General features: G+C 43.2%; 1 protein-coding gene and 1 long non-coding RNA gene across 4 annotated transcripts; one reads left to right on the top strand and one right to left on the bottom strand.

Moving 5' to 3' along the window:
- Positions 1–79: 79 nt before the first annotated feature.
- On the bottom strand, positions 80–24,366 carry LOC147254418 (large neutral amino acids transporter small subunit 4-like). 3 transcript variants are annotated; one of them, XM_086216039.1, is made up of 16 exons: positions 24,328–24,366; positions 22,862–23,174; positions 20,408–20,598; positions 16,915–17,131; positions 16,779–16,834; positions 16,346–16,422; positions 9,332–9,424; positions 9,084–9,217; positions 8,437–8,648; positions 5,223–5,366; positions 4,977–4,994; positions 4,617–4,743; positions 4,401–4,533; positions 4,121–4,194; positions 3,507–3,630; positions 80–3,429 (listed from the first exon to the last, which is right to left on the bottom strand). In XM_086216039.1, the coding sequence occupies exons 3-16, from the start codon at positions 20,565–20,567 to the stop codon at positions 3,280–3,282; spliced, it is 1,719 nt and encodes a 572-aa protein (XP_086072165.1). In that variant the 5' UTR covers positions 20,568–20,598; positions 22,862–23,174; positions 24,328–24,366; the 3' UTR covers positions 80–3,279. The 3 variants fall into 3 exon arrangements, with proteins under 3 accessions (XP_086072165.1, XP_086072167.1, XP_086072166.1); XM_086216041.1 differs by lacking the exon at positions 4,977–4,994 and having other exon boundaries at positions 24,328–24,365; XM_086216040.1 differs by lacking the exons at positions 22,862–23,174; positions 24,328–24,366 and adding an exon at positions 20,727–20,792.
- LOC147254419 (uncharacterized) lies at positions 13,011–13,412 on the top strand. The gene is made up of 3 exons (XR_015118042.1): positions 13,011–13,059; positions 13,121–13,197; positions 13,337–13,412. It is a non-coding gene; the product is annotated as an uncharacterized LOC147254419 (long non-coding RNA).
- Positions 24,367–24,574: the final 208 nt, after the last annotated feature.

The raw sequence follows: 24,574 nt of genomic DNA, 5'->3' as shown, positions 1-24,574 counted from the left end.
TGCTCTCAAAGAAGTACTCTCCTACCTCCACAATATCGCTGAAATCATCTTCATGCAATTCAAGTGAAACACACGGTCGTACAAATTATCGTTTAATTTGTTTCATATATTGATCTTTTTGTCAAACATGACTGGAGATGACAATGGCTATACTGTGGTACAAGACAAGAGAAAAAAAGCAAATATACAATATGAGATCATCATATGACTAAAATAAAACATAACGGTAAGTAGAAAAAAACATGCCAGAGGAGTAAAACAAGGCGTCAGTGCTCTAGCAGAAATGTCCATTTCATTTCATCACAAACAGACATAAAAACACCCATTGTGAGCACAAGATGACAGTAAACAGTTCAGTTAATCAAAAAGCAAATTCCTGTAGACTCCTGGGAGGTTGATGGCATGGTGGTGGGGGGGGGGGGGTCCTTGAAGGTTATGGCAGTGAGTGAAAGTGTTGATTCGATTCCCACTTGGAGAGAATCTCACTCATGACGGGATGAATTTCCAGCCAAATTAGAAAATCTGCAACCATCATTACCCACAATCACAGGAATACAGTACTATATCATATATGTGCATCATGGATGGAGCCCCAGGATGAGCGACACTTGTACGGAGTTAAATTAGTGCCTTAAATTATAAATGTCTTTCATAAGACACATTATGTATAATTTGGGAAGTGAATAAGAAAAAAAAAAAAAAAAAGCTTATTAGCGCAACATTTGGAAGCTCCACCTCTGAGGGTAGATAGAGGGAGTCTGTTGTTTGTTTTTTTTTAAATATAATTGATAATATTGCTAAAATGAATTTGTACCAGCAGATGAGAAATGAACATGTCCATGTCTTCCTCACGTAAGCTGCAGCATAATCTTAAGAAAATACTCCTGGGAAAATATTTAGTCATAACACTTGAACTGTAGCTATACAACAAATTGGGCTGTGCATAAAGAAAGTCATAAAATAATAATTTTCAGGAACAGTTAATACAATGAATATTTAACTTCATTAGAAATGCCACTTTTATTCAAAGTGTCTTTAATTATATGGTTTCATGTTCAGTTTTCTTGTGCTAAAAACTTCTTCCACGGTTCATCAATGCACTAATTCAACCCCCTACATGTCACTTTACTCCTTTGCGGATCACAAACTCCTGCAGTTTGCTATTCCTGACTTATCAAGGCTGGCTCCTGAACTGAGAGACAAGCCTCTGCAACACCGCCACACACATGAAGGCAATCTTACATTTTCTATGAATATTAAAAAAATAATAGCATCTTCCCATTCCCATAATCTGAGTTAAAAATCGGAGTATACATTCTTGCATCATGCACCACTGGTAAGCAACCTTGCAGCATTTGTACATATCAGTGGGGCCGAACCGTTCCAAAACCATTTTAGAGGTCTAAAGTGCATCGTGTGCCATTCATTTCTCACACGGTCATTCCCTGCGACGGCGGCAGAGACTTGTCTCCCATTCTGTTGATATGCAGATGAATGGATGGATGAAAGCAAAAAATGGATAGATAGATGAGGGGGGGGGTGGCCCCATCTGCCACATCCTGCCTGGATTTACCTCCCATCATGTGGACACAGAGAGGCACTGGGGAGGGGGATGGCTGTCTTTGGAAGTGCCTCTGTTAGTCCGAGGAGCTTAATCATATTTATTTAAGACCCCATTTTCCTCTTCTTCACTGTCTGTGGTGAGTCTTATTATAGGATGCTGGAGCCGCATGTTTTTAAATTTGTCTTTTAACCTTCAAGCATGTTTAAATCTCCCTTTGTGTCTATAAGAGGTGAGTTCAAGTTTCCCAGAGCTGCTGCTGCAGCAGTTACAACTAAACAGACTAATGCTCTGTTACCCTAAATTTAAGGGCAATTTGTTTCCTCTGACGACGAATGACCTCAACCTAGCAAAATGTAAGCGAATGTCTGTAATATTACTAGCACCTTTTTTGGGTTAAGAAATACAGTCCATAAAATGTACACGTTCATCTGCATGACTGTGTGTCAACATGTTGCCCAGCACCTCACACAAGCACTTATTGCTACAGCGAATTTCTAAATGTGTAGCGAAAAAAGATTACCACTCCAGCCTGTACAAACACACTCCCGTAGCTTTGTCCTGTCCAGCCGCTCTGAAGGAACAAAGCGGTCATAACACGCCTGTGCTCGTATTGCAAAAAATACATTGAGGAAAAATATTCAACGTAACATACAGTATGGTGATACAAATACACAGTAGAAATTCATGATGTAAAAAAACAAAAAAACAAAAACACCCTGACATGGCAAGTTGAATGTGTCATCCAGCAATATAGACCCAGCAGTGTGAGTTTGTGTGCGCGTGTATGTGTGTATGTGTGTGTGTGTGTGTGTGTGGCATGCAGTGTAGTTCATTAAACCCTGGAAAACTTTCTGCATTATGTCACACACTTTTTCTTCTGATTTAAAAGCCACCATGTCCACCATTTTGCTATTGAATCTTTAAATTCTTAATGCCCTTGAGCACAAGAGGAGAAGTGAGGATGCTGTTTGTCTCCCAGAGGATTTTTCAATCCACACAAATAAAACAGAAGTCAGGCATTTTGATTAAAAATGCTGTCTGAAAAGATGAATCATGGTTACTAGTGTTTAACATCATCATAACATACCTCTTTTTTTTTGGTGAGCTGGCTTGAATACACAATACCGTGGGTGAAGAGTTGACATTTTGCCTCCCGCAAAATCTCCTCACTGCAGTTTTCATTGGTTGGCATCGTCTATGTCTTGTCTTTTTTTCAGTTGACAGGTAGAGGCTGGACACCGCCAGCAAAACAGCTTATAAATAAAAAATGTCAACAGACCAGAAAAGATGTGAGGAGAAGTCATATGCTGCTGCTTCTCTCCCCCTTAGTCTATTTTCTGCTCAGTTCCAAGATGTAGTCAAGTCTCCAGCAGGCTCCAAATGATGTGTTTGTGTGTCAGGTTTCTCACAGTGTACAATATCAGTGGGGCTAAACTGGGTGTCACAGTGGTGTGCAGTAAGGTTTGATTAAATGTGATTGGCAGTACTGTAGAAAAGTGCGTGTGTGTGTGTGTGTGTGTGTGTGTGTGTATGAGTGTTCTGGGAATGTGATGGATTAATCTGTGGGAGCAGATGGACTGAGAGAGACGCTGCAGCAACAAGGAGGAGTTCAGTAGCACACAGTGACCTCAGCAGCTCCCCGTCCCCCTCTCATCTCCTCTCTCATCTTGTACATCTTGAAGAAACTCCTCTTCCTCTCCATTCTTCCTCATAGTCTAGACAAAAGCCTTAGGCTTGCTGCTGATGTTGATCTTGGGATCGTCGTCGCGCTCATCTCGGAGGCGCTGGAGGTGGCGGCTATGGCACAGCAGGTAGACGGGTAAGCAGAATCCAAGCATGCTGAGCGCCAACAGGCCCACGTTCACCTAAAAGAAGTTGCACAGGTCAGTTTTCATTTTACTTGCTACTGCAGTCATTTTATTCAAATATCTATTTATCTTACCCAGAGGGGGTCTCCTTCCAAGGGTCCCACCATGGCCATGAAGAGGGGTTGCTGAAGGAGGGCGAACAGAGCACTGATCAGGGACTGCATGCCTGTCAGGCTGCCGAACTGAGAGGACGGGTACCTTGAGGGGGGCAAACAACACACATCACTAAACTTATGGTGTGTTGCTTTTTAGTGAAATTATTGCCAATCTTCACTGCACACACTCAGAAAATGAAAAAAAAGACTATGTATACAAAGACTTTTGAAAAATGTTCAATCAAAGGCGCATTTGTTTCCCTAAAAGTGCAAAATGTGTCGTCAGCCGGACAGAAGTTTTGAATAATAGAGAGGGTACAAAGTAAACTGAAGGGTACACAACCCCCACTGCCCCCTCCCCCATTTGTACCCTTCAATGGTGTCTCTATTTTTGTGTCTAATCTTAGAACTGAATCCAGGTTCCAATAAGCTAGCCAAGAAGAGCACAACTGTGTGTATGAGTAATTTTGTTTGGCAAATTTCATAATAAACCTTTCCATAGGTGTATCAAGTGTAGGCCATATTCTGTGTTATGAGGTTAAGATGATGTTGAATTGAGTTTTCATGAGCGTTTGAAAAGGTAACACGCTTACACAGCAGCGTAGAGGCCTCCGACAGCCGAGTGGATGAAGCCTCTCACTATGGTGTGCAGGATAAAGGAGAGAATCTGAAGAACAAACATAGATTTGTTTATGAGGGGTCAGGTCAGTTCACGGCTTTCATGTCTGCAATGTGAAGTTGTTTTCATTTTTGTTAAATGAGATCCAGAAGTAGTAGTATATGCTTTGTCCAGTAGGTGTCACTAAAGTACCAAGTTAGTCAGGAACCATCACAAGCTCTCCTGTGCATGCACGTGTGTGTATGTGTGTGTACCTGAAGAGGCAGATTGGGGATGATGCAGGTGATTCCAAAGCCAACCAGGAGTAGGTTGGTGAAAATGAAGGCTCTGGTGGCATTGACGATCTTCTGGATTTGTTTGTCTGGCCGACGGGGCTGACCAGGCTCCCTGACACACAACAATCACATTAACTTTTTTCCCCGGGTCTACTCTATTATTCATTTCCATTGTTCATATTTTTTTAATCTTACCTCTTGACACATTTTTCACTCTCATCCTCACAGTCCTTGAGTCTCCAGTCCATGACGTAGCCGATCACAGGGGAGGTGACCAGACACAAAAGTTGGAGGACACCAAAGATAGACGTGTAGACACTCACTGAGAGACAGACGAAAGTGCAGCAAAGTTATGATCATGTTTTATTTTGTTGTTGAAATGAAACGATCAGTGTGAGTAGTTTGGAGTTGAGAAACACGAGAGAAAAAAACAGAGAGACCATTTTTGACTCATTTGCTCTCACAAGACAAATAACATAGGCAGACAGCTGAGGAGAGGGAGTGAAGGGTATATAGGTGGTTAGATCTTTTTAGGTTTGGCCTAAACTCTCTTACCCACTTGCATCCTCTCCACTGCAACAGCAGCAGGAAGCCAGCATGATGGGAAAAGAGAGAGAGCGAGAGAGACAAACAGAAAAGGACAGACAGAGGGGTGTTAACAGCAAGCATTCAGGCAGTTTAGCTGACAAAGAGGATTGTTACGGTAGGTGAGCAGAGAGAGAGGAGATATCCAGTGCAACATGTAAAAATGAGTTAAAGTGCAAGTCATTCACTATGCGACCTTAAAGCACACACACGCACCTGTGGGGAGGTCTCCTTCTGTCAGGGACTCCAGGATGGTGTTCATAGCCCCCATGTAGAAGATGAGGCGCAGTTGGGTCACACACATAGTGATGAGGCTCAGGAGGAAGATGGGGCTGATGATGCTCTTCATGAAGGACTGAGCTACAGAGACATGAGACAATTGAGGCCATCAGAGTTAAAGCTGTACAAAATCTGCACGTTCTTCACATTGTGACTATGACGCTACATTTCATGGAACAACATTTTTCCAACAACATGTTTCCCTTACGAAGTACTCATGTTGCCCTGTGATGAAAACACAAAACAACCGTTGGGTTTAGAGTTTATGCAGTTTTTTTTTTAAAGAAGGCAAAAACCGCCTTAGAGTAGAAACATTTGCAAAACCAAGGATGCTGCTTTGAGTTTTGCCATTTCTGTCAACCCTTTCTGACACAGTACGTCTATTAAGACATGTTAAAGGAAACACAGATACAGACAAGCTGTTGCAAATGCTGCTGATGTGTTACCTGCTCTTATTTGATTATTTATCATTGCATGCTTGGGAGAAAAGACCATTTTCATCTTTCAACAGCATCAGGTCCTCTCAAAGGAATTTCATTCTTCTTTACCCAAAAGTATTACATGTGCGTATGAAGTCCTAGCAGTTCATACACTTCATACGATGGAAAAATACACCAGCATGCGACTTCCAAGGGGTGCTAGTCAAGAGATGGTCCTCTAAATATTCCCATCGGCCCTCAGCTACCCCAGCAACACATTGAAACCTGCTAGAGAAACTGAGACGCTGAGGTTTTCTAAGACAGGTGGGTTCAAGGGAGTTGATCATTAATGGAATTAGTGAATATAAATGGAAAATGGACACAACAGCCCATACGGTGAAGCAGTGGACAAACCAATTAATGGTTGGTGCACAGATGGAGCTGAGTTTATTACCCAAAACAACAGGTATCCATCTGAGAGGGCTTGTTATTAAAGGATTTGTTTGATGGTTGGGTCATATCTGCAAGTCACATTATTCACTTTTTTGAAAAATTTTTTTTTCATTATCCAAATAAGAGTAATGACCCTCATTAATGAGATGTTCTTCTGCATTAATTTAAATACGATGGTACTTTTTTAGCCCTCAGTTTAATCTTACAGTCCATGTGTACCGTGACTCCTCTCTTTGTCATGCACGTCCTGTAAATGTTTTTGGAAACGTCTAAACTAGCAGCTTAGTCAAGCTAGCAAAACGATAAAAGGGTAAATGTAGCATGCTGATGTTAGCCATTGGTCACTATGTTAGCCTAGTCAGCAGTAAGACCCTGAGTGAAACTTGCAAAGTCTGAAACGTTGATGAAATGGTGGCATCGAAGGAATAGTCAAGGAATTAGCAAGCGTGATGGCATTGAACTGGACATCTGTACAAAACAATTTTATGTTACTGACAAGAAAAGAGGAACTAAGAATGCCACTGCTAAACCTCCTAGCATGGAGTGATTCAGTGTTGTTCGAGCAGTGGTCAGAGCGGTAAAAAGTACATTCATTTCTTATGCACCTGAAGAAGCTCAAGCACGGTTTGAATTCTGTTTTGACATGAGCAAATGATTTGGAAAAAAAGACTGTCTGAAGCGCTGGCTCACCGCTACTTTACATACTAAGCTAGAACACAGCAAGCACACTGAGTGAATCAATATAACTGCAGGATTTGTGTTTCTACTGATGTTCAAATGTTAAGAACAAGAATGCACCCACTCAGATAGAATAAACCTCCGCAAAAGCCAACGGACCAGACCGCATCCCCGAGACTCTCTATCTAATATATATTTAGAGCTTTGAACTTCTAATCAGGATCTGCATGAAATCCTGCATGTAATCACTGTAAATGTGCTTGATTTACTGAATGAAGATCTATTTCCAGTTGAAATCATGACAGTGTAGAGAAGGATCAGATATTTTATGTTAAATAATACTGTGAAAATTGCTGCTGGTGATGAAAAATGTCTAAAAATTCAAAGAGTTAATAAGTGAATACCAAAAAACAAACCTTTGCACTTTGCAGCAAATTAGAGAAGAAACGGTATGTGTGTGTGTGTGTGTTTAATGAACTTCTACAAGTGCCTACAGACAGAACATGTCCAGCTGTTCAGAAACCAACCATGGGCATCTTGACTGTACTCTAAACACATACACACACAATCACACAGACACACACACATACGATGCTTGGCCTTTTACCTATAAAACTGCTTCTCTGCCCCCACCAGCACATCCCACACCTGCTGGGGGGGTCTGAACTTCTTCTACGGTCCATTTGGTACTTAAGAGATCAAGAGGCGAAAGACCACACACACACACACAGGTTACTGGGAGACTCAAACCCCAAGAAAGTGGAAGAGCTGGAGGGGCTGACTGCCTGGAGCTGTGGGGGCATTAGAGGTCACTTAGTGTTGATATGGGGCAGAGGTAAAGGGGGCATTTATGGGTTATCATGGGGATTTGAGGGCCTAATTGTTGAGTACAGATTTAGGTCAGGGTCCTGAGCTTTTATGTTCAGAGGTGATGCTGCTGAAGTTGCAGTGATGTGTTCAGACAAACAACTCTTGAAGGAGGCATGGGGTTTTATCAGCTCCGGTTCTGATGGATTTTAAAACAAACTTGGATGAACATGTCATGTATGGCTGGATATAACTTATCATCTAATTTCATCCATGAATTCAACCTTTGTGCACTGGAAACATTCAAGAGGCTTTAGCAGACAGAAAAAAGGAGATATTTGTAAAGTGTTCATGCATTGCCTCCCCTGGGCTGTGGGAAGTTCTGATGTCTAGATGTCCTTTGTCTATTGACCTTTCAGAACAATCAGGCACACAGACTCTCTGCTGCTCACTTCACTCACAACGCTGAACTCTACCAGCAGACGGGCTTTTGAAAGACTGAATATTCATAAGTGGGCAATGGCAAATGGCGGGATTGTATTTGCACCAGACAAGGAGAACTTCTGTTGACTAATCTGCTCCATTTTATCATTTCAGTCCTATCTGTCTCACAGACACAGACGGCAGTGGCATTCTTGCAGCACTTTGTCAGGGATTCCAGTCTTGGTGATCAAATGGCAACAAAACCCTCAGAAAAAAAAGCCATGAATGGTTGCTTTTATTATTACCACTCTAACAGAATGTCACCACTGCTACTAGACTGATTCAAGTTAAATTGCCATTGTTCGACTTACTGTCCTCTGCAGCCTTGCACTTCACCTCCAGGTCGACGGTAGACAGGCACAGCTTATTGGCCTCCTGCGAGGCGAGATCTTGGGGCATTTGCTGCTGCTGCTTCATGGAGTTGCCCACACTAAGACGACGCCCCACGGTGGTCACCTGCCGATAAAACTGCTTTCCTGTGATCTTGTGGTCAAATCCCAGCCAGCTGAACTTGATCTTCACCCTGTAGGATGAATAAAGGAGCTGTTGGAAGATGATCAGTCCAGAAAGCACATTACAGACACATAAAGGAAAGAGGAATGCCAGCAGGGGGAGATGGGAAAAAAGAAAAAAGATCCAGGAGAATGAGAGCAAAGCCAGTTGATCTTCTGGTTTTATGGTCCTTCCTGTCGTCAATGTCCAACGGGCCTCAGCTGAATTTCACTGGGATTTAGTGTGCAGATGATTGTTTATGATATTTTGCATGTGTGTGTGGCCAGTAAGTGATTCCTTTGGAGAATGAAGGATGCTCTAGAAGCCAAAGTATGACTTACAGCTTGTTTTAAGCCAATGCTAGCTAAAAGCATTACAATGGCAGATTTACAAGCATAGCTGGAGGCAAGAGACGTGATGCCTGTGTGTGTGTCTGTGTGCCAGATAGTGTGTCTAGAAGTCTTACGTGAAGTCCATGTCCTCTGGGCCAGGGAAGGGCTCCAGAGGCCAATTGACGAAGCAATTGAGGAAGACGAGGCAGGCGCAGCCAGCCCAGACCAGCAAGATGGTGATAAAGGCGATGCCCAGGTCATAGATCACCTGCAGAACATACGTCATCTTCATTATTCTTCCTGATACAGTGTGAATTCATCACTTTGCAAGAAAAGGAATAGTTTACATTTTGGTTGATTGATGTGACAAATCAAATGTTACCTTGATGCCGGGAAATGTGACAGCAGAGGAGGCGTAGGAACCGATCATCAGGGCGATGAAGGTTGACCTCAAGTCGCCAAACATGTTTGGCAGCTGATAAGAGAGCAAAAAGAACAGCAGGGGATCAGAATAAACACATTCACACACAAAAAGACACAGAGATACACAATATTTAAAGATCGAAAAGTGGACATCATCGATGTGACCAACACTGTCCTGGATGGGATCTTAATAAGCATGTGAACATAGAGGAATATCATTTTAAATTCTTATCATCTTCAAACATTTTTTAAATATTACACAAAAAAATATTAGATTTCATTAGAACTTGTGCTAGCTGGTACATGATTGTAAATACCATAGAAAATATTGTAATATGTATATCAATGTGGCCGACACAGTGGTGCAGTGGTCAGCTCTGTGGCCTCACAGCAAGAAGGTTCTGGGTTTGAGTCCCGGCTCGGGCTCGGGATCTTTCTGTGTGGAGTCTGCATGTTCTCCCTGTTCCTGTGTGGGTTCTCTCTGGTACTCCAGCTTCCTCCCACAGTCCAAAGACATCAAGAGGGGACGAGGCTGATTGATACTCTAAATTGACCGTAGGTGTGACTGTGAGTGTGAATGGTTGTCTGTCTCTATGTGTTGGTCCTGTGATGGACTGGTGACCTGTCCAAGGTGAACCCTGCTTCTTGCCTGAAGGCTGCTGGGATAGGCTCCAGCCCCCCCCCCCCCCCCACCCAATAAGCGGTAGACGATGGATGTATATCAATTTTTTTTTTAGGGGGGGGGGGACTTTTTCCCCCAACATTGTTGTCAAATTTTCTCCAACACTAAGACTCACTCTGCCCAATTTGATGCAACACAGAGAAACAAATACTTGGCCTGTTTTTTGTTTTTTTTTCTTCATGTGAGGGCTTGTCACCACAAAGTACACAATGTGCAGCAGCAGCAGTGATGGAGTGTTTTTAGTTCCAGCATTTGAAGCAGAGCAGAGAGAAGTCTTGCATCGTGACATTGAACCAAAGCTCAAGACGAGAGGACACACTGTTCTTAACTGGTCTTCTACAAACTGTAAACAACCTCTTGCAGGAAGTTGAAAACAAAGGGAGCCAAAAGAAGCCATTAGGACTCGCCTGAAAGTAATATCATCTCTGTCAGTTTGATTTCCAGTCACCAGCAGTGGATGTGTGGGAGCAAGGAGGTACGAATGAGGGTGCTAATCCTCAGTGGAAGCATTATTATGGGTTCTCTCTCATCGACCTCATCTGACATCCACTCCACCCAGGGTTCACCACAGGGGTGCAGCTTGTTAGGCAGCCAGTTGAACCCTCTCACCCCACAGAGACGTCACTCCCTGGATTAATTGGACTAAAGGTGAATTCTGAGCAATCACTACCAAAATAACAAGGGCCCCCAAATGTCTCCATTTCTCTGGGGCGGCACTCAACTGGAAGAATCCAGTTATGACACGTTACAGCAGGAGACAGAGTGACAGAGAAGACCACGCGGGGTTAAGATGGGTGACCTTTGGCCTCATTGTTGGAGAGGAGAGGAGACACAAATGACCTGCTCAGCTTGTGTACAGCTTAGCAGAACTGATGTGGTCGGCATGACGAATTGAGGCAGACTCACATGAGCTGTGCAGCGTCAACAGATTGACGCCTCCTCATGTCTAGCGTGTTGCAAAGCTATGTGAAACTCTCAAATCTTTTTTCTTTTAGTCAGACTTTTATGATGATCTTTCTTGATTCCAATGATCTTAATGCAAATGAAACCAAGCAAAATCCAAACAAAGACAAAAGAGAAGAAGAATGAAAGCTAATAAACATAACTTCGCTTCCAGATTGTCATTGCAGGTACAAACCATGAGTCAGCACTAACCTCTCACCTCCTTTACCTGCATGTTGTTTCTGCCTAACACTCACAGCTTTGTTTGCTCACTCTGGGAAACAAGTTCATTTGGAGTGAGCACTGTTACCATTGGCAATAATTTCTAGGAGTTAAGTGGGAGACAACAACAGAACAGGATCATGAGAGTGCGCAGTGCAATGGCAAAGCACTAAAGCATCTGCTCATGCAGTCATATGTCCAAACCGCAGTAGGAAAAAAAAAAAAACATGTGATGCTCTCATTGCGGTCTGAAAAAAATCTGGGATTACATCACACCGGGAGATTATTTGGGTTACTAGGCCTGAATCAGCTGCCGAGACCGCTGTTTCCCAAATCATGTCACAAACCGGTTTGTTCTACTGGTCATGAAAGGAGAAGTGGGGATTAATGGGTTCAGCAACAGGATGACTTGAGTGTTGTTGGGAGGAGCAGCTGTCTGGCATGATGAGTAGACGATAACAGAGTTTTTTTGTAGCTGTAGTCAATAACACATCAGTCAAGTAGACAGGAGACCGGAGGATATGAAGCAATGGCTTCGGTGGCTTTCTATATGAATATACTCTTTCTGGGGTTTTGTCCACAATATATGATGGCATGAATAAGTTAGTTTACATTAGCTACTTTAGCCTTCAGCACAAGGCCCAGCTGATGATGGTGTCAAGTTGTTTTGCAGGAATTTCAAGGATAAATCAACTATAACTGAAGGGCTGTAATGTGTTTTGGTGGTTTTTTTGATCAATGGAATGTGCTGTATTTCTCTGCCTCCAGGGTACATTTTGCAACAGTCCCTAAAAAACAGCTAGCATTTGTGTACTTGAACATCAAAAACAAAAAATTAGTTCATCAATAAAAAAGGGAAACACATAATCAAAGCAGTGGACTAGTAAACTAGATATTTATGGGGTTGCCGTGGGGGGGGGGGGGGGGTGCTGATACTACTTCAGGGAAGTCCTGGGCTTGTCAGGGGTTGCCAGATAACTGATCAATCCACAGTAAGTTCAATATGTTAATTAACACTCAAATGGATGACAAATTATTTATCCATCCAATCACCATCAAAAGTACTGATCAAAAATAGCCCCAAGGGTTGGAAAACTGCACATACTGGAGATGCTGAAGCTTGTGGATGTTGAGAAGGCAACAATACATAAGATGCTCATTTAAAAAGAAAACCCAACTAAACAGCTCATCACCAAGGAAATTTAGGGGAGGGTCACCCAGTGCCAGTCTTTCTCTGCACCTGCCACTCGAGCTTCTCACTTTATCAGAATGTTTTCGCAACATATATTAGCTGCACTCGGTTCAGTTTGTTGTGGAAATTTTACCAGCCTAGTTTCCTGGATCCTGGTTTTAATACTGATAAAATATGAGCTAGGACACACATGTTTATCTGGAGTGCAGACTAGATGGAAAGCAGCCTCACAGATACTAGGTACCTCTTTTAAATAATAACTGTTGTTACTTTGTTGGTGAATAGCTCCTTTGTTAGTGGTGTGGTGACAGTGTAACCATGCAGACAGAGGCAGGGCTCAGTGTTTGGACTGCAGTCACCTAGAGATAAGAGATCAGAGTTCGTTGGTTGGGCTTGGTTCATGGCACGTGCAAGTGTGTGTGTGTGCGTCTGTGTGTTTGTGTTTGGGGATGTACAGTTTGCCCAACTAACTCTCAGAGATCGGTCTTGAAATACAACACACCCCTCATAAGAGGGAAGAATCAATGTGTATTTTCCACCTGTATTTCATGGTTTTTGTTTGACCATGACCACAGCTTTATGGTGTTTGTGAGGACTCAGCATGTGAGTCTGGATTATAAAAAGGCCCAGACAACGAGGAAATCTAATAGTAAGTAAGTCTAATCAGCCTGGATCATATTTACATAAAATAAAGCAACTTTCTTTGATAGATCTTCTGTCGTGCTTAACAGCCGCTCTATCCCAGAGCACTACAAGTGGACATAAATGCACAGTCTGCTGGCAAGAGGTAAGTTCAGGACTCAAAGTGGTTCTCCTTTCTAGTCCAACTTGTATTGATCAATCATGTTTCAGGATTCTTTGGTTCAATGCAGGCGAATAGTGTGTGCAGCTGACAAGCACTCTCCCAAACTAATTTTGCTTTTTAGTTTATCTGCAATCAGATGACATGAAGCAATCCAGTCGTAGATGTGCTCTCACCTCCGTTCTACAATTTCACAGAGCTAATCAAACCAGAAGCTATAACCAAACATCTGCAACTACACAAGAAGCTCGAGAACACCACATTTATATTGAATAGGTTCTGAGATTGGACATACACCTTTTCCATGATTGAAACATTAGTTTAGGACTGCAGATCAAATAGAAGTAAGATCAAGATAGTTGCTGCACGATTGTGTCAATCTAAATAAGTTATTTACTTATCCATGTTGACTATTTTCTTTTGTTGAAACACGTTCAACTAAATCTTGTAGTGTGCAAGACAAATGTTATCCGCCCAGGCAAAGAATCTGTACAGACTGTGGTATGCTAAAATGTGTTACATTAAAGAACTTCAAAGGCAAAATACTCTTTTGGTATTGAGCACGGCATGAAAATCAGCAGTCCAGACAGGACAGTGAATGTTATTGCAGCATATCAGGGTTTCGCGCAAGATGCACCTGTGCCAAATATCTCTTAATAAACAGATGAATGTGAGCATATCAGAGTGACATTCTACCAGTTTCACATTTCGCAGTACTTTTTGTGCTTGTTTTCCATTCAACTTTTGCCAAACTAGTCCGAACGTTAGTCTCTCTCTCATGTTAAAGACATCAGTTTTGTCCGTCACTCTGGACAGGAGTGTGTGTGCTGAGTGTTAAAAAAGGAAATGGAAACATGGAGCGTGAAGTGACAAAGAAGACAAAAGTGACAAAACATGCTGAGCCAAAAGGAAGAGGAAGGCGGGGGGGGGAGGGCGAGCTGTGAGTGTGTGTCGGGAAGGGGGGGGGGTGGATGGAGCCTGCATAAGAAGACAGAAGAGAGAAATGAAAGAAGGAAGAGGGTGCGCTACAGCAAGTGGAAACTTCAGCTGCCTGACCATTGAGAACCAGCTGTGACTGGTCTGCTCCTGCTCCTGATGCGTAGGATGGGACTCCAGCCATCATAAAGTGCAGCCAACTGGACAGCAAGATTAGCAAACACCAGCTGACGAACACCAGACCACATAGCTCCATCGTCCTGACATCATTGTTCACCCCCCCCCCCCCCCCCACACAACATCTGCCTATAGCTAGAACAGATTCACAAAGCCACATCCACATGAACTGTGTACAAGCGACAGCCAGCTCACATCTCACATTACTGAAAAAATGACTCATCATTCCCCCCTACTGCACACCCCTCCCCTTCGTTTCAGGTGGTCAGTAAACATCCCAGCCCGCCATCTCCTGCAACGTATAAATAGCCTGATCTCCTCACTCTCAAACCTTTGCTGAGTAGAATCAATTATGTGTGTGTTCATGCATTTTCCACCAAGAGTAGGGAGAAAATGTCTAGAACATGTAAAATAATAACCATTTTGAATGTTTCATGTGGAGGAAGGATCAGTGGGCTGGGAGGGTTCCAGAATAGTGTATTGAGGGTGTATTGGTGAGGACGTGCACATTAAAGGGCATCAGATAGGGGCAGAGCAGCAGAGCTTCACACGGGAGAACCAACCCAGGAAGTGGGTGGTGGGGGTGGGGGGGATGTCTACACGTGCCACCAGTGAGAAAGAGAACAAGAGGAGGAGTTTCAAGTGTGTGTGTGGATATAACATATGCCTATAAGTGAATGTGTGTCTGCACGTGTGTGTGTGTGTGTTGGGGGCATCTCTTCACTCTGCTGAATGTGCATCTCCGTCATGCATTTCTCAAAGGTGCAGAGAGAGCAAATGCAGAGGACGAGGACGAAAGAAATCGCTGTTTGGGAGCCCCAAACACACACACACACACACACACACACACACACACACACTGACATTGATGATGAATGAAATGGTAACAACCATCAGTCTGGAAATTCAGGAAAGCATCCCTACACACAAGAGGGCAGTGATTTGAACAAAACCTTTGTCAAGACCTGCAGGGACCTGTAACTCACCCTGCTGTAGGTAACAGGTGGTCCACGGTTAAACAAACACACACACACACACACTCCTACACGCACACCCAACACTTTTGACAGTGGCGTGCAGGTTCGGCACAGCTGAGTGAGAGCGGTTGAAACAGGAGAACACAAAAACAACCAGGCTCGAGACTAAAGACTGGGAGGGGGCAAGTGGGATGAAACTAGCTGAGCAACTTCTGCGGTTATGTGTGTGTGTGTGTGTGTGTGTGTGTGTGTATCCAAGGGTCCCAGTAGACTGCTTGAATAGGAAACAGCAAAGCCAGGGTGGGGGAGACACACGCAACCACAGACACACATTCACTTCCCATGCTGCTGCTTCTTGTTTGTCTGTCCATGCTGCAGACACAACAGCTCCAATGGATGTCTGATAGGAAGGGTAATCTTCCTGATTGGTTCTCTTTATGTTCATAACACACGTCTGCTCAGCTCAATACACGTTTGCACATCTTTTCACTCAGTAAAATCCTGCGACATGTGAAATAGAGACGTTTGACATCTTTTTGTTCTGTGTGCGAGTCTTCTGTTGTTTTAGTAACATCTGTAGGCATACACAACAACACACTGCTGATGTGTGAGTTCTTGTTTTGATGAAATAGTCATGAGGAGAGGTCTTTTTTTGGCTGCCAGCCAGAAAGAGCAGAGCAGACGTGAATAATAGATTACAAATGCTCTCTCGCTCTCTCTCTCTCTCTCTCTCTCTCTCTCTCTCTCTCTCCCCCTCTCCCTCTCTCCTGTGATGCAGCACTTTCTCTGGCTGATGGGATGATCTGACCGCTAGCTTCGCCTATCCTCTCACCTCCCTCCATTTCCTTCCGTCACTACAGTTGCTGCTCCTCCTCCCATCAGCCCCTTGTCACACATCCTTCCCTCCTCTGACTGCACCAAATATCTGTCCAAAGGCTTTAGTGACTGTTTGATTCTGGTAGGAAAAAAATATTACATGGTTTCCTGAATTGATTCAGTGAGCCTTCTCTGAGAGAATCCCCATGTCATCAAGTAACTCTTACCGTGAGTGAGGTGAAGGTCATGCACATGCCTCCGAATCCGTTCATGGCCAAGGCGAAAAAGATGAGGATGGACAGATCTGCAGGAGGACAAGCAGATTTGTGACACACACATTTGAGGTTAATCTGCTGACATACACACACACACACACACACACACACACACACAAAAGGTCAGATGAACAGATGTTGTTTAATAACCAAAATCTCATTATATTGTGATTTTTCGGACTGATATTTCACTCGTTTTGTGTCCAGCGCTGGGGCTTGACTTCAACCAAATTTTCATTTCCTCTTGGAATTTAATGTTTAGACCAAAAGTCTCTCTGGCATCTGATGAAAGCTGGGCGGTGCTCAAATTATGTGTCAGCCACCAGAGCAACATGCCTGACAGGAGCGAGTGAGACAACCCTGAGTGAATATGTATGAGACGTACTGTTGGGGTCACTTGCTCCGTAGGCGATGAGTAGGCAGGAGAAGGCAAAGCAGGCACTGGAGACAGAAAAACACAGACTATTAAACCAGATTCCTCAGGAAGGCTGCAGATGAACACGCACTGAGATCTTCTTCACCTGCCCAGAAGTCGCAGCTTCCGAGGACCATATTTGTCCATGATGATGCCCATGGGCAGCGTGATGGCGGACAGCAGGAAGGAGCCCACAGTGAAGGCCAGGTTCAGCATCTCGTCCTGGTCCTTGCAGATCTGCCAGCCATTCATCTCCAGCTGCTCCTCTGCCTGGGACTCCTTTGAGCTGGATGTGTTGGAGACGTTGAGGTTGGAGCCATTGACTGGATGGAGAGACAGAAGGAAACCTTTATTTAATCTCTATCTTGAAAAATACATGAAGTGTCACACACACACACACACACACACACACACTTGTTTGCTGATAATACCTCTCTTCTTCTCTGAATTAACATTTAAGTTGTTACTAACAGTTTTTAGCAGGATGTCTCAAAACTGTAGAACAGATTTTTGAGTGTGCATGTGAGTCACTTCTTGATAATTTGTGTGAATTTTACTCTCCAAGCACCAAACAACAGAATCCTCTGACAAATATCATTTCAACGAATGTCGTCTCTGTAAAAATCCAGTTTTGTTACTGCTTGACACAAATATATAAAACAAGGATTTTTGGGTTGAAATTTTAATTATGAATAACATAAGAACATTCTTCCATTCTAGTGTCTTCCTGTTATTTCAGTTTTGCTCTTTGAGGTCTCCCCCGCACCTCCCCTAAGCGGAGCTGCTGATTGAAATCAGCCAAGAGCCTAAATAAAGGTCAAGCAAACACACCGGAGGGGAAACAACATCAGAAAGGGCGAATGAGCAAGGCTCCAGAAATAGATACAAGTGAACCCCTGAATGGCGTGTAACAGACAACAGCTCAGTCTGCCTCTCATGTGAGTGCATGTGAGGTCTATTTTGGTCTCCTTTAGACTGCTGCCTCTGGTGAAACTGCTGCTACACTGACGGGGCGCAGCAGGAGCTCTGATGCAGGAAAACAACTCATTCACCTTGACTTGTTTTTGGTCAAACTGCCAGGAAAACAATAGAGACAGACTCAGCAGTTACACATTGGTGTCTAGAGGGAGGGGGGGGGGGGGGGTGCTCCTAATCATGAGAGTGTTTTCTTCTTTTCATTCCTGGAGGCAAGTTGACTCAACTCAAGCCTGAGCTGCATCTGATAAACAATATAACTGAACATCTGCTTGCCTGCGGTTCATGGAACTCATTTGCGAAAAAATTATTATAAAAACGCGCCAGCAAAATGTATATATAAAAAAAATGACAAAAAGGAATTTGAATATTATTATTTTTCATTTGCTTTATTTTACTTCATGTTTTGTTTAACCAGTTTTGCCTTGCATTACTTATCGTTCACCTGTAATCTTGTGCAGATATACATAGTAAATATTTGTGATTGGACAGAGACCAGTGATGTGCTGATACCTTCATGCTCCCCTAAATAATATTATTATAATACATGTAATAATCATACAATCCTGCTTAGAAGTGGAAGTTTAGTGTTCATGAACAGATGTATTATTTATCTCATTTCTTTCTAAAAACTAATAGATAATGCAGAATAAATTAAGGCACGTTACACTGCTTAACTGGAATCAATCTGTTTACTTTGCTTTATGATGAACTTCCTGATGGAGCTTCTGGGGGTCGAAAAGAAAACTGAGCATCAGATTAACAATAGCCTCTGTCCCACCGACAGCAGCAGCAGCTGACTAATCTTTAAATGACCACATTAACCCTGAGTCAATAAGGGAGGAACTCTGACCTGCCCCCTACACACACACACACACACACACACACACACACACACACACACACACACACACACACCTCACATTAAAACAAAACAAACTGTAACAGTGATCAGAGAGGATGTTAGGGAGATAAACAAACCCACAGCACGCTCACACACGCACACACACGCACACACCTCTTCTTTAATCAAAACACAGTTGCTCATTTTTAAAAATCAAGGCTCAGCTAGGACACATTACTGTGTCAAGGGGTGGGCTTGAGTGATGGTTAGGAAGCATCTGGGGAATTATAAGACATTGATGGAGGGTCATCAACTTGTCAAACGCCCTCTTATCTTCCCCAGAGTGTAAAAGGAGTTGAGAGAATTCGCTCTACTTGTTGCTTGTCTGCACATTCTTACCCAGAAGCTACACAAACAAACCCACCGCTCTAAGAGACTATACACAAACACAAGGTATGTCTCAACTTCTTCCCCGGATCACACGTTAAACTCTGAAACTGCTGACTAAATGAGTGAGTCAGAGTGAGACGGCAGAAGAAGAATCCATACAGGTCCCTCCTCTAAATCCAATCTGATTAAGAGGCTGCTGGATTACGGTGCATTTTTATTTAAGGTTCATAAAGACCCATGGTGGTATTGGATGCTGCTGAGTCATGTGACAGTGTGAGCTCATACCAACAAGTGAACCCCTGCAAAGCAACCCAAACACAGAGACAGTGTGTGATAAAACACACGGATGGATGGGCTCGTTCACGAATGGAAGGAGGACACGATGAGGGTGATGTAGAAGCAGCAGGCTGTAGATGTTTGTCTGACCTACATTTGTTCATCAGGACCATTTGTATGACAATAAAACAAGCTAATAATGAGCGTCTGAGTGCTGCAGCTTTCATCATGGAGGACGAAACAGTTAGAATAATCTCTCTGTTTTGGGTGGGGTGGGGGTTGTTGTGTGGGAGCCCATCACTGCCTCCTTTGAAGCCTGTATAGTCCTTTGACTGTCTCCTGCATATTGAGTACTATTGATTTGTTTTTCCACAAGGAAACCCCACCAACTCGCTCAGCGTGATTCCTGCATGTTGGCTAATTTACAGGTAGCTAAAGCCTATCGTGTGTGTGTGTGTGTGTGTGTGTGTGTGTAAAGCACCACTAAGTGCTGCAATCAGGAGATCTTCGGAGACCTTTTGGGTGTGGTCCAGCACGAGGCCCGTTAATTTCCCATACACACAGTGATTGACTCAAAAAAGAAAGTCCAACATGAGGCTGTCCTGGTGAAAGACTGAGAGGCCTGTTAGCACTACAGATGTGCTGCAGGTTTGCATGCCAAACACAGGGGCTGCAGAAGGTGAAGAGAAAAAGAGGTGGCAGTTTGGCGAGTTTCTATTGACATGTAATTTATCTTTTTTTGTTGCACACTAGAATTAAGTATAAAACTCAGGTTTTTAAACAGACATATATTAAAATGCACAGAATTACAAGTTAAGTACTGCATCCAGCAGAACGTCTGTCCATCAGAAAAAAAAAGGTTTCCTGACTGATACGTTATCATATAAACCAAAACAGAAAAAAAAAAATCCAATTGTTAAAAGTAGTCTGACAAATAGCAAGGGATAAACTAAGAAAATTTCCAAAAATACTTCAGACATGTCACTATTTTTTTAGGTCAGTCAGTTTAAAAGCTTGTGAAGAACATCTGAAAGTCAACCCAAACATCTCAGGGCCCAAACTGAGCAAAATCACTTCAAATGGGAGCCCGCAACTTATCGATGATGATGCTCACCGGCTCCTGCGCACAGGTAGGAGTAGAAGCCCTCTGACTTGAGCATGATGAGCAGGGAGCCCCAGCCCAGCAGCACAGCGGAGAAGAGCAGGTTTTCAATGACCGCCGTCACCGCCATCCACCAGCGGCGGGAGAAAGCTGTGGCCAACGTGGGAGCCATCTTAGCTGGGTTGGGGGTTCTTTTAAGAAGTCTGGTGGAGAAAGAAGGGAGAGAAACCAGGTGAGGACACCACAGAGATGAAGAGACATGGATGTTGACGTCCCAGTAACAGTACTTAGGGTTTCACAACATGGCTCTCCTTCCTGTCTTTGTTCATACCAAATGAGGATGAGGATGATGATGGTGATGGAGAGGCAGAGGAACACAAACAGAAAACAGCTGAGACCTTCAGGAGCAACAACCCCTCCCATAAATATTGAAAAGCCTGCCCTTGAAATGTCTGATTGGCTGGCGAGATTTAAATCTCTACTCTGATTGGCTGTTGGTGACATAGCTGGTGGAACAGCTACACGTGAGCTTGGTATTGCGTTCAGGCCCTGTTGGGGAGGGACAAGAGACGCTACTGACCCCAGCTATCACACACACACACACACACACACACAATTAAACCCAAGTCTCTTCCATGGCCGTTAATGTTTTGTTCCGCCATTTGTAATTGGTGTAATTAGTAGCTCTATTGCTCTTCAAATCAAAACATCGACGCAAACGTTTGCGAAAGTGCGTGTGTGCGTGCGTGTGTCAATTGCGGCAAAGCAATCGCGAGGGAGGTCTAAGTGTATATAGAAAACCACGGCACGTGAACGCAGCGCCAGCTCCAGCCGGTTCGAACCAGCGCCGCGCGAGATGAGCGCTGCATGTAATTACACTTCATCATCATTATTGTGACCGTGACATTAACATACACAACATGGCCTACAAAAATACATCTTACCTGGGTTTGAACATTAGTTTATTAATGTAAACATTATAAACCAACTGGGGAGAAAAGCGTGAAAAGCGGGCGGAAAAAAAAACTCTTGGAAATTGAAAAAGAACATAAGAAAATGTCCTGAAACAACAGCAGCGATCATTTCAGCCTGTTAGGACCTGGAGGTGACAACAATTAATATTAATTAATATCTACTTTTTGAACATGAGCTTAATGCATCCAAGGACAATCACACATGTAGCCGCGGATCAGAAGTCAATTTGATTCTTTTTTTATGGCAGATCCGCTCATCATCATCATCATCATCATCATCATCACCCTTGCAGAGAGAACAATAAAGTAAGAATATAGGAGAGAATGAAGAGCAGCACAAGAACTGGTCAGAACTGGACTGAAATCATCCGCACACCCCCCCCCCCCCCCCCCTCCAATCTGCGTCGCACAACGTTAAGTTATAGACAAACGACGAAAACACATTTCCGGTTTACAGTTTGCCACTTTCAAAATAAAATACTATTAAGCTATACACAATATTCTATAACAAGAATTTAAAAAAAAAACATAAAAAGCACGTCCGACCCAGAGTTACAGTCACCCTTATAGAGATGAACTATATCAACTCATAAATGGCCTTTCAAAGATTCAAAAACCACCTCTTTTCCTTAAGAGGTGAAGAAGTTATTCCAAGAAAATTATACTTAGGGAGCAATTCTTTTATGTGACAATATGATTCATCCCGTTTTCCATTGTGTATCCACCAGGGGTTAGAGAAACGAAGTTTACATTGCAGATAAATCATATAAGCTGTTCATCAGCCAATTCCTTCATGAACAACTATAACTAGTATCCCATTAAAACGAGAAAAAAATAAATGTTTAATAAAATAAACGTTGGGGTATTTAGAGTAAACCACTGAGGTAACTGGCACGAACGAACTTGATTAACATCTTTGTTAAAAAACAAAATGGGAGAACAGAACTATCATGAGGATCCCTCGGACACGTTCGAAGGATTTGCGCTTTTATTTTGAAACCGCACTCGAAATTACAAGTATAGTTTCTCCGCAGCCTAACGCAAACCAGGCAGGGGGCGGTCAGCTGTTCAGTGTCAACAACAACAGTACAGAGGAAGTACCATCATGCTGCTGAGACAAAAGACGCTGAGGACAGTTATTCCCCGAGACCATCGAACAGTCCAAACGTCTGTTGAAGCACAAAACACACCAACATCAAACCAGACGACAGTGACGGAAGCGATGACACTGAGAGAATGTGAACCGTCTTCGGCAGCATCAGCTTTGATGCTTTGCAGTACGTTTGCAGACTGAAGTCAGTGGAGGAGGTGAAGGACGGATGAGCTCAAAATTCATTGTTCGAGGCTTCAGCACCTCGTGTCCTCTGTGCTACACATAAAATCCTTACAGTAATGCTGATGCTATCTACGCAACATATGCATAAGTGTCTGTCTTCCAGTGTGTGTGTGTGTGTGTGTGCGAGAGAGCGCATCCCTGGTGCGAACAGTCTACCTGATGAGTGTGTGGAATCCGCTCTGTCCTCAGTAGAACCCGCCTTTGCTGGTCCGGATGTCCCTCGTTGTCTGAGACCAGGCAGAACAGCTTATGGGGGGTTCGCATGTGATGGATGTCTTTGGTCTCTTTGAATCACTCGTTCCTCTCTCGTCCGTCATTGCCGCCGATTTATAGCAGCCGAGCAGCGCAGCGCAAACATCAGCGGCTTCCTATTGGTCGGCGCCCGAGCCAGAAACCATCCTCATCCAATCACAGCGCGGCAATATTAGACGCGTGTTTCTCAACACCGAAAAAATGCTGGGATAACAGTCTTGAAATGTTTGGACACAAGAAAAACATCATGACTCAACAGCTGATACTTCTAGGAGAAAAATATAGCGCGTGTTATGAAACAATATGATAATGTAGTCGTCGATTATTAAAAAAAAAAAAAAAGGCAATGCGAGTTATTACAGTTAAAACTGGCAAAAGCTACTGGGGTACCAGTGTAAAGGTAGATTGTTTACTCTCATTCTGAATATGATGCAAATGGAAAATTCAGCTGCAAAGACTCAGTCGGTTCCAGATACGATATCATAATTCTCCTTGTGTAACAATTCTGCAGCGCATTAAAACTCAATAAAATGCAACAAAAGAGTACAGTTGTGACTGAACTCGGTAGCCAGGGAGGTCTCCATGCCCTGTAACAAGGAGTTCGTGCGATTCACACGAGCATGTCTACTGAACTATCATGTTTGCTTCAATCCTCAGCGTGTGTTTACAACCAATGTCACGGCAAACTAGTGATTCCAAGAACTACAAAAGTGGAAGGAGCAGCCTATCCAGAGGAAAGGCCAGCTGAAACAAAAACCCTCCCAGGGGTACAGTCGCAGCCAGGGCGACACCTAGTGGTGGATACACACTCCTGACCCTGCCGCTCAATGATGCCAGATTCTAACTTTACGAGTACAAAACGTTCACGTGTAACGTGCAACATTATTAGCAAATTGTAGTCAGAGTATCAGAACATAGCTCCTTGTAGCTTTATACGTTACTGGTTTATTATCACATTGATGCGTTACGTAGAGCAGAGTTTCGAAATGAGCAAGTTAATGTGGAGCTCATCAATAACAAAGCCTTGTCGTAACTAAGGGTGCTGAATTAATCAAATGTCATCAAGATTGCAATATGGCATCCAGGGCTAATTTCGTGTCAAAATAGCAGTTTGACTTAAATACAGCGGTGCTGCAGCAACATCCTGCCTACCCATCATGCTCCAGATTTAAGAAAACACACTTGTTTAACACGGACCCCCAAAAATTACATCAAACATTTTTAAAGAGTTTTTCAATGCAAACGAGCATCACAATGAACGTAGTTGCATCAGTTAAAATAATTGCAGTTAGATAAAAAAAAAATTTTAAAAATCAGACAGCCTTAATCGAATCTAAATCGCATGGTTTGCGTGTAAATGATTCCACTACCTTATTGAGGGCGTTCCATCTCTGCTCGATTAAAACAGATCACCAGGTACCTTCCCAGGCATGAAGAGAGGTTTACAACCATTTCAGAGGGAAGTCAGTAGATTTAAAGCTGAGCCCCCGCAAAGAGCTTCTTCTCTTCTTCTGTTGTTTTATGGCTGTGTTGGGAAGGTCCATGGCAGAAAGGGGGGGGGGGGGGTTAAATTGTTCTGTAAAATGTTCCAGATAACATGTTGACAAAAGGAAGTCG

This window comes from Aulostomus chinensis, chromosome 10 (assembly GCF_037954235.1).
Source record: "Aulostomus chinensis isolate RoL2024-O1b breed Wild chromosome 10, RoL_Achi_v1.0, whole genome shotgun sequence".
In the NCBI taxonomy this organism is placed as follows: domain Eukaryota; kingdom Metazoa; phylum Chordata; class Actinopteri; order Syngnathiformes; family Aulostomidae; genus Aulostomus; species Aulostomus chinensis.
This window is presented reverse-complemented; position numbering and strand designations above follow the sequence as displayed.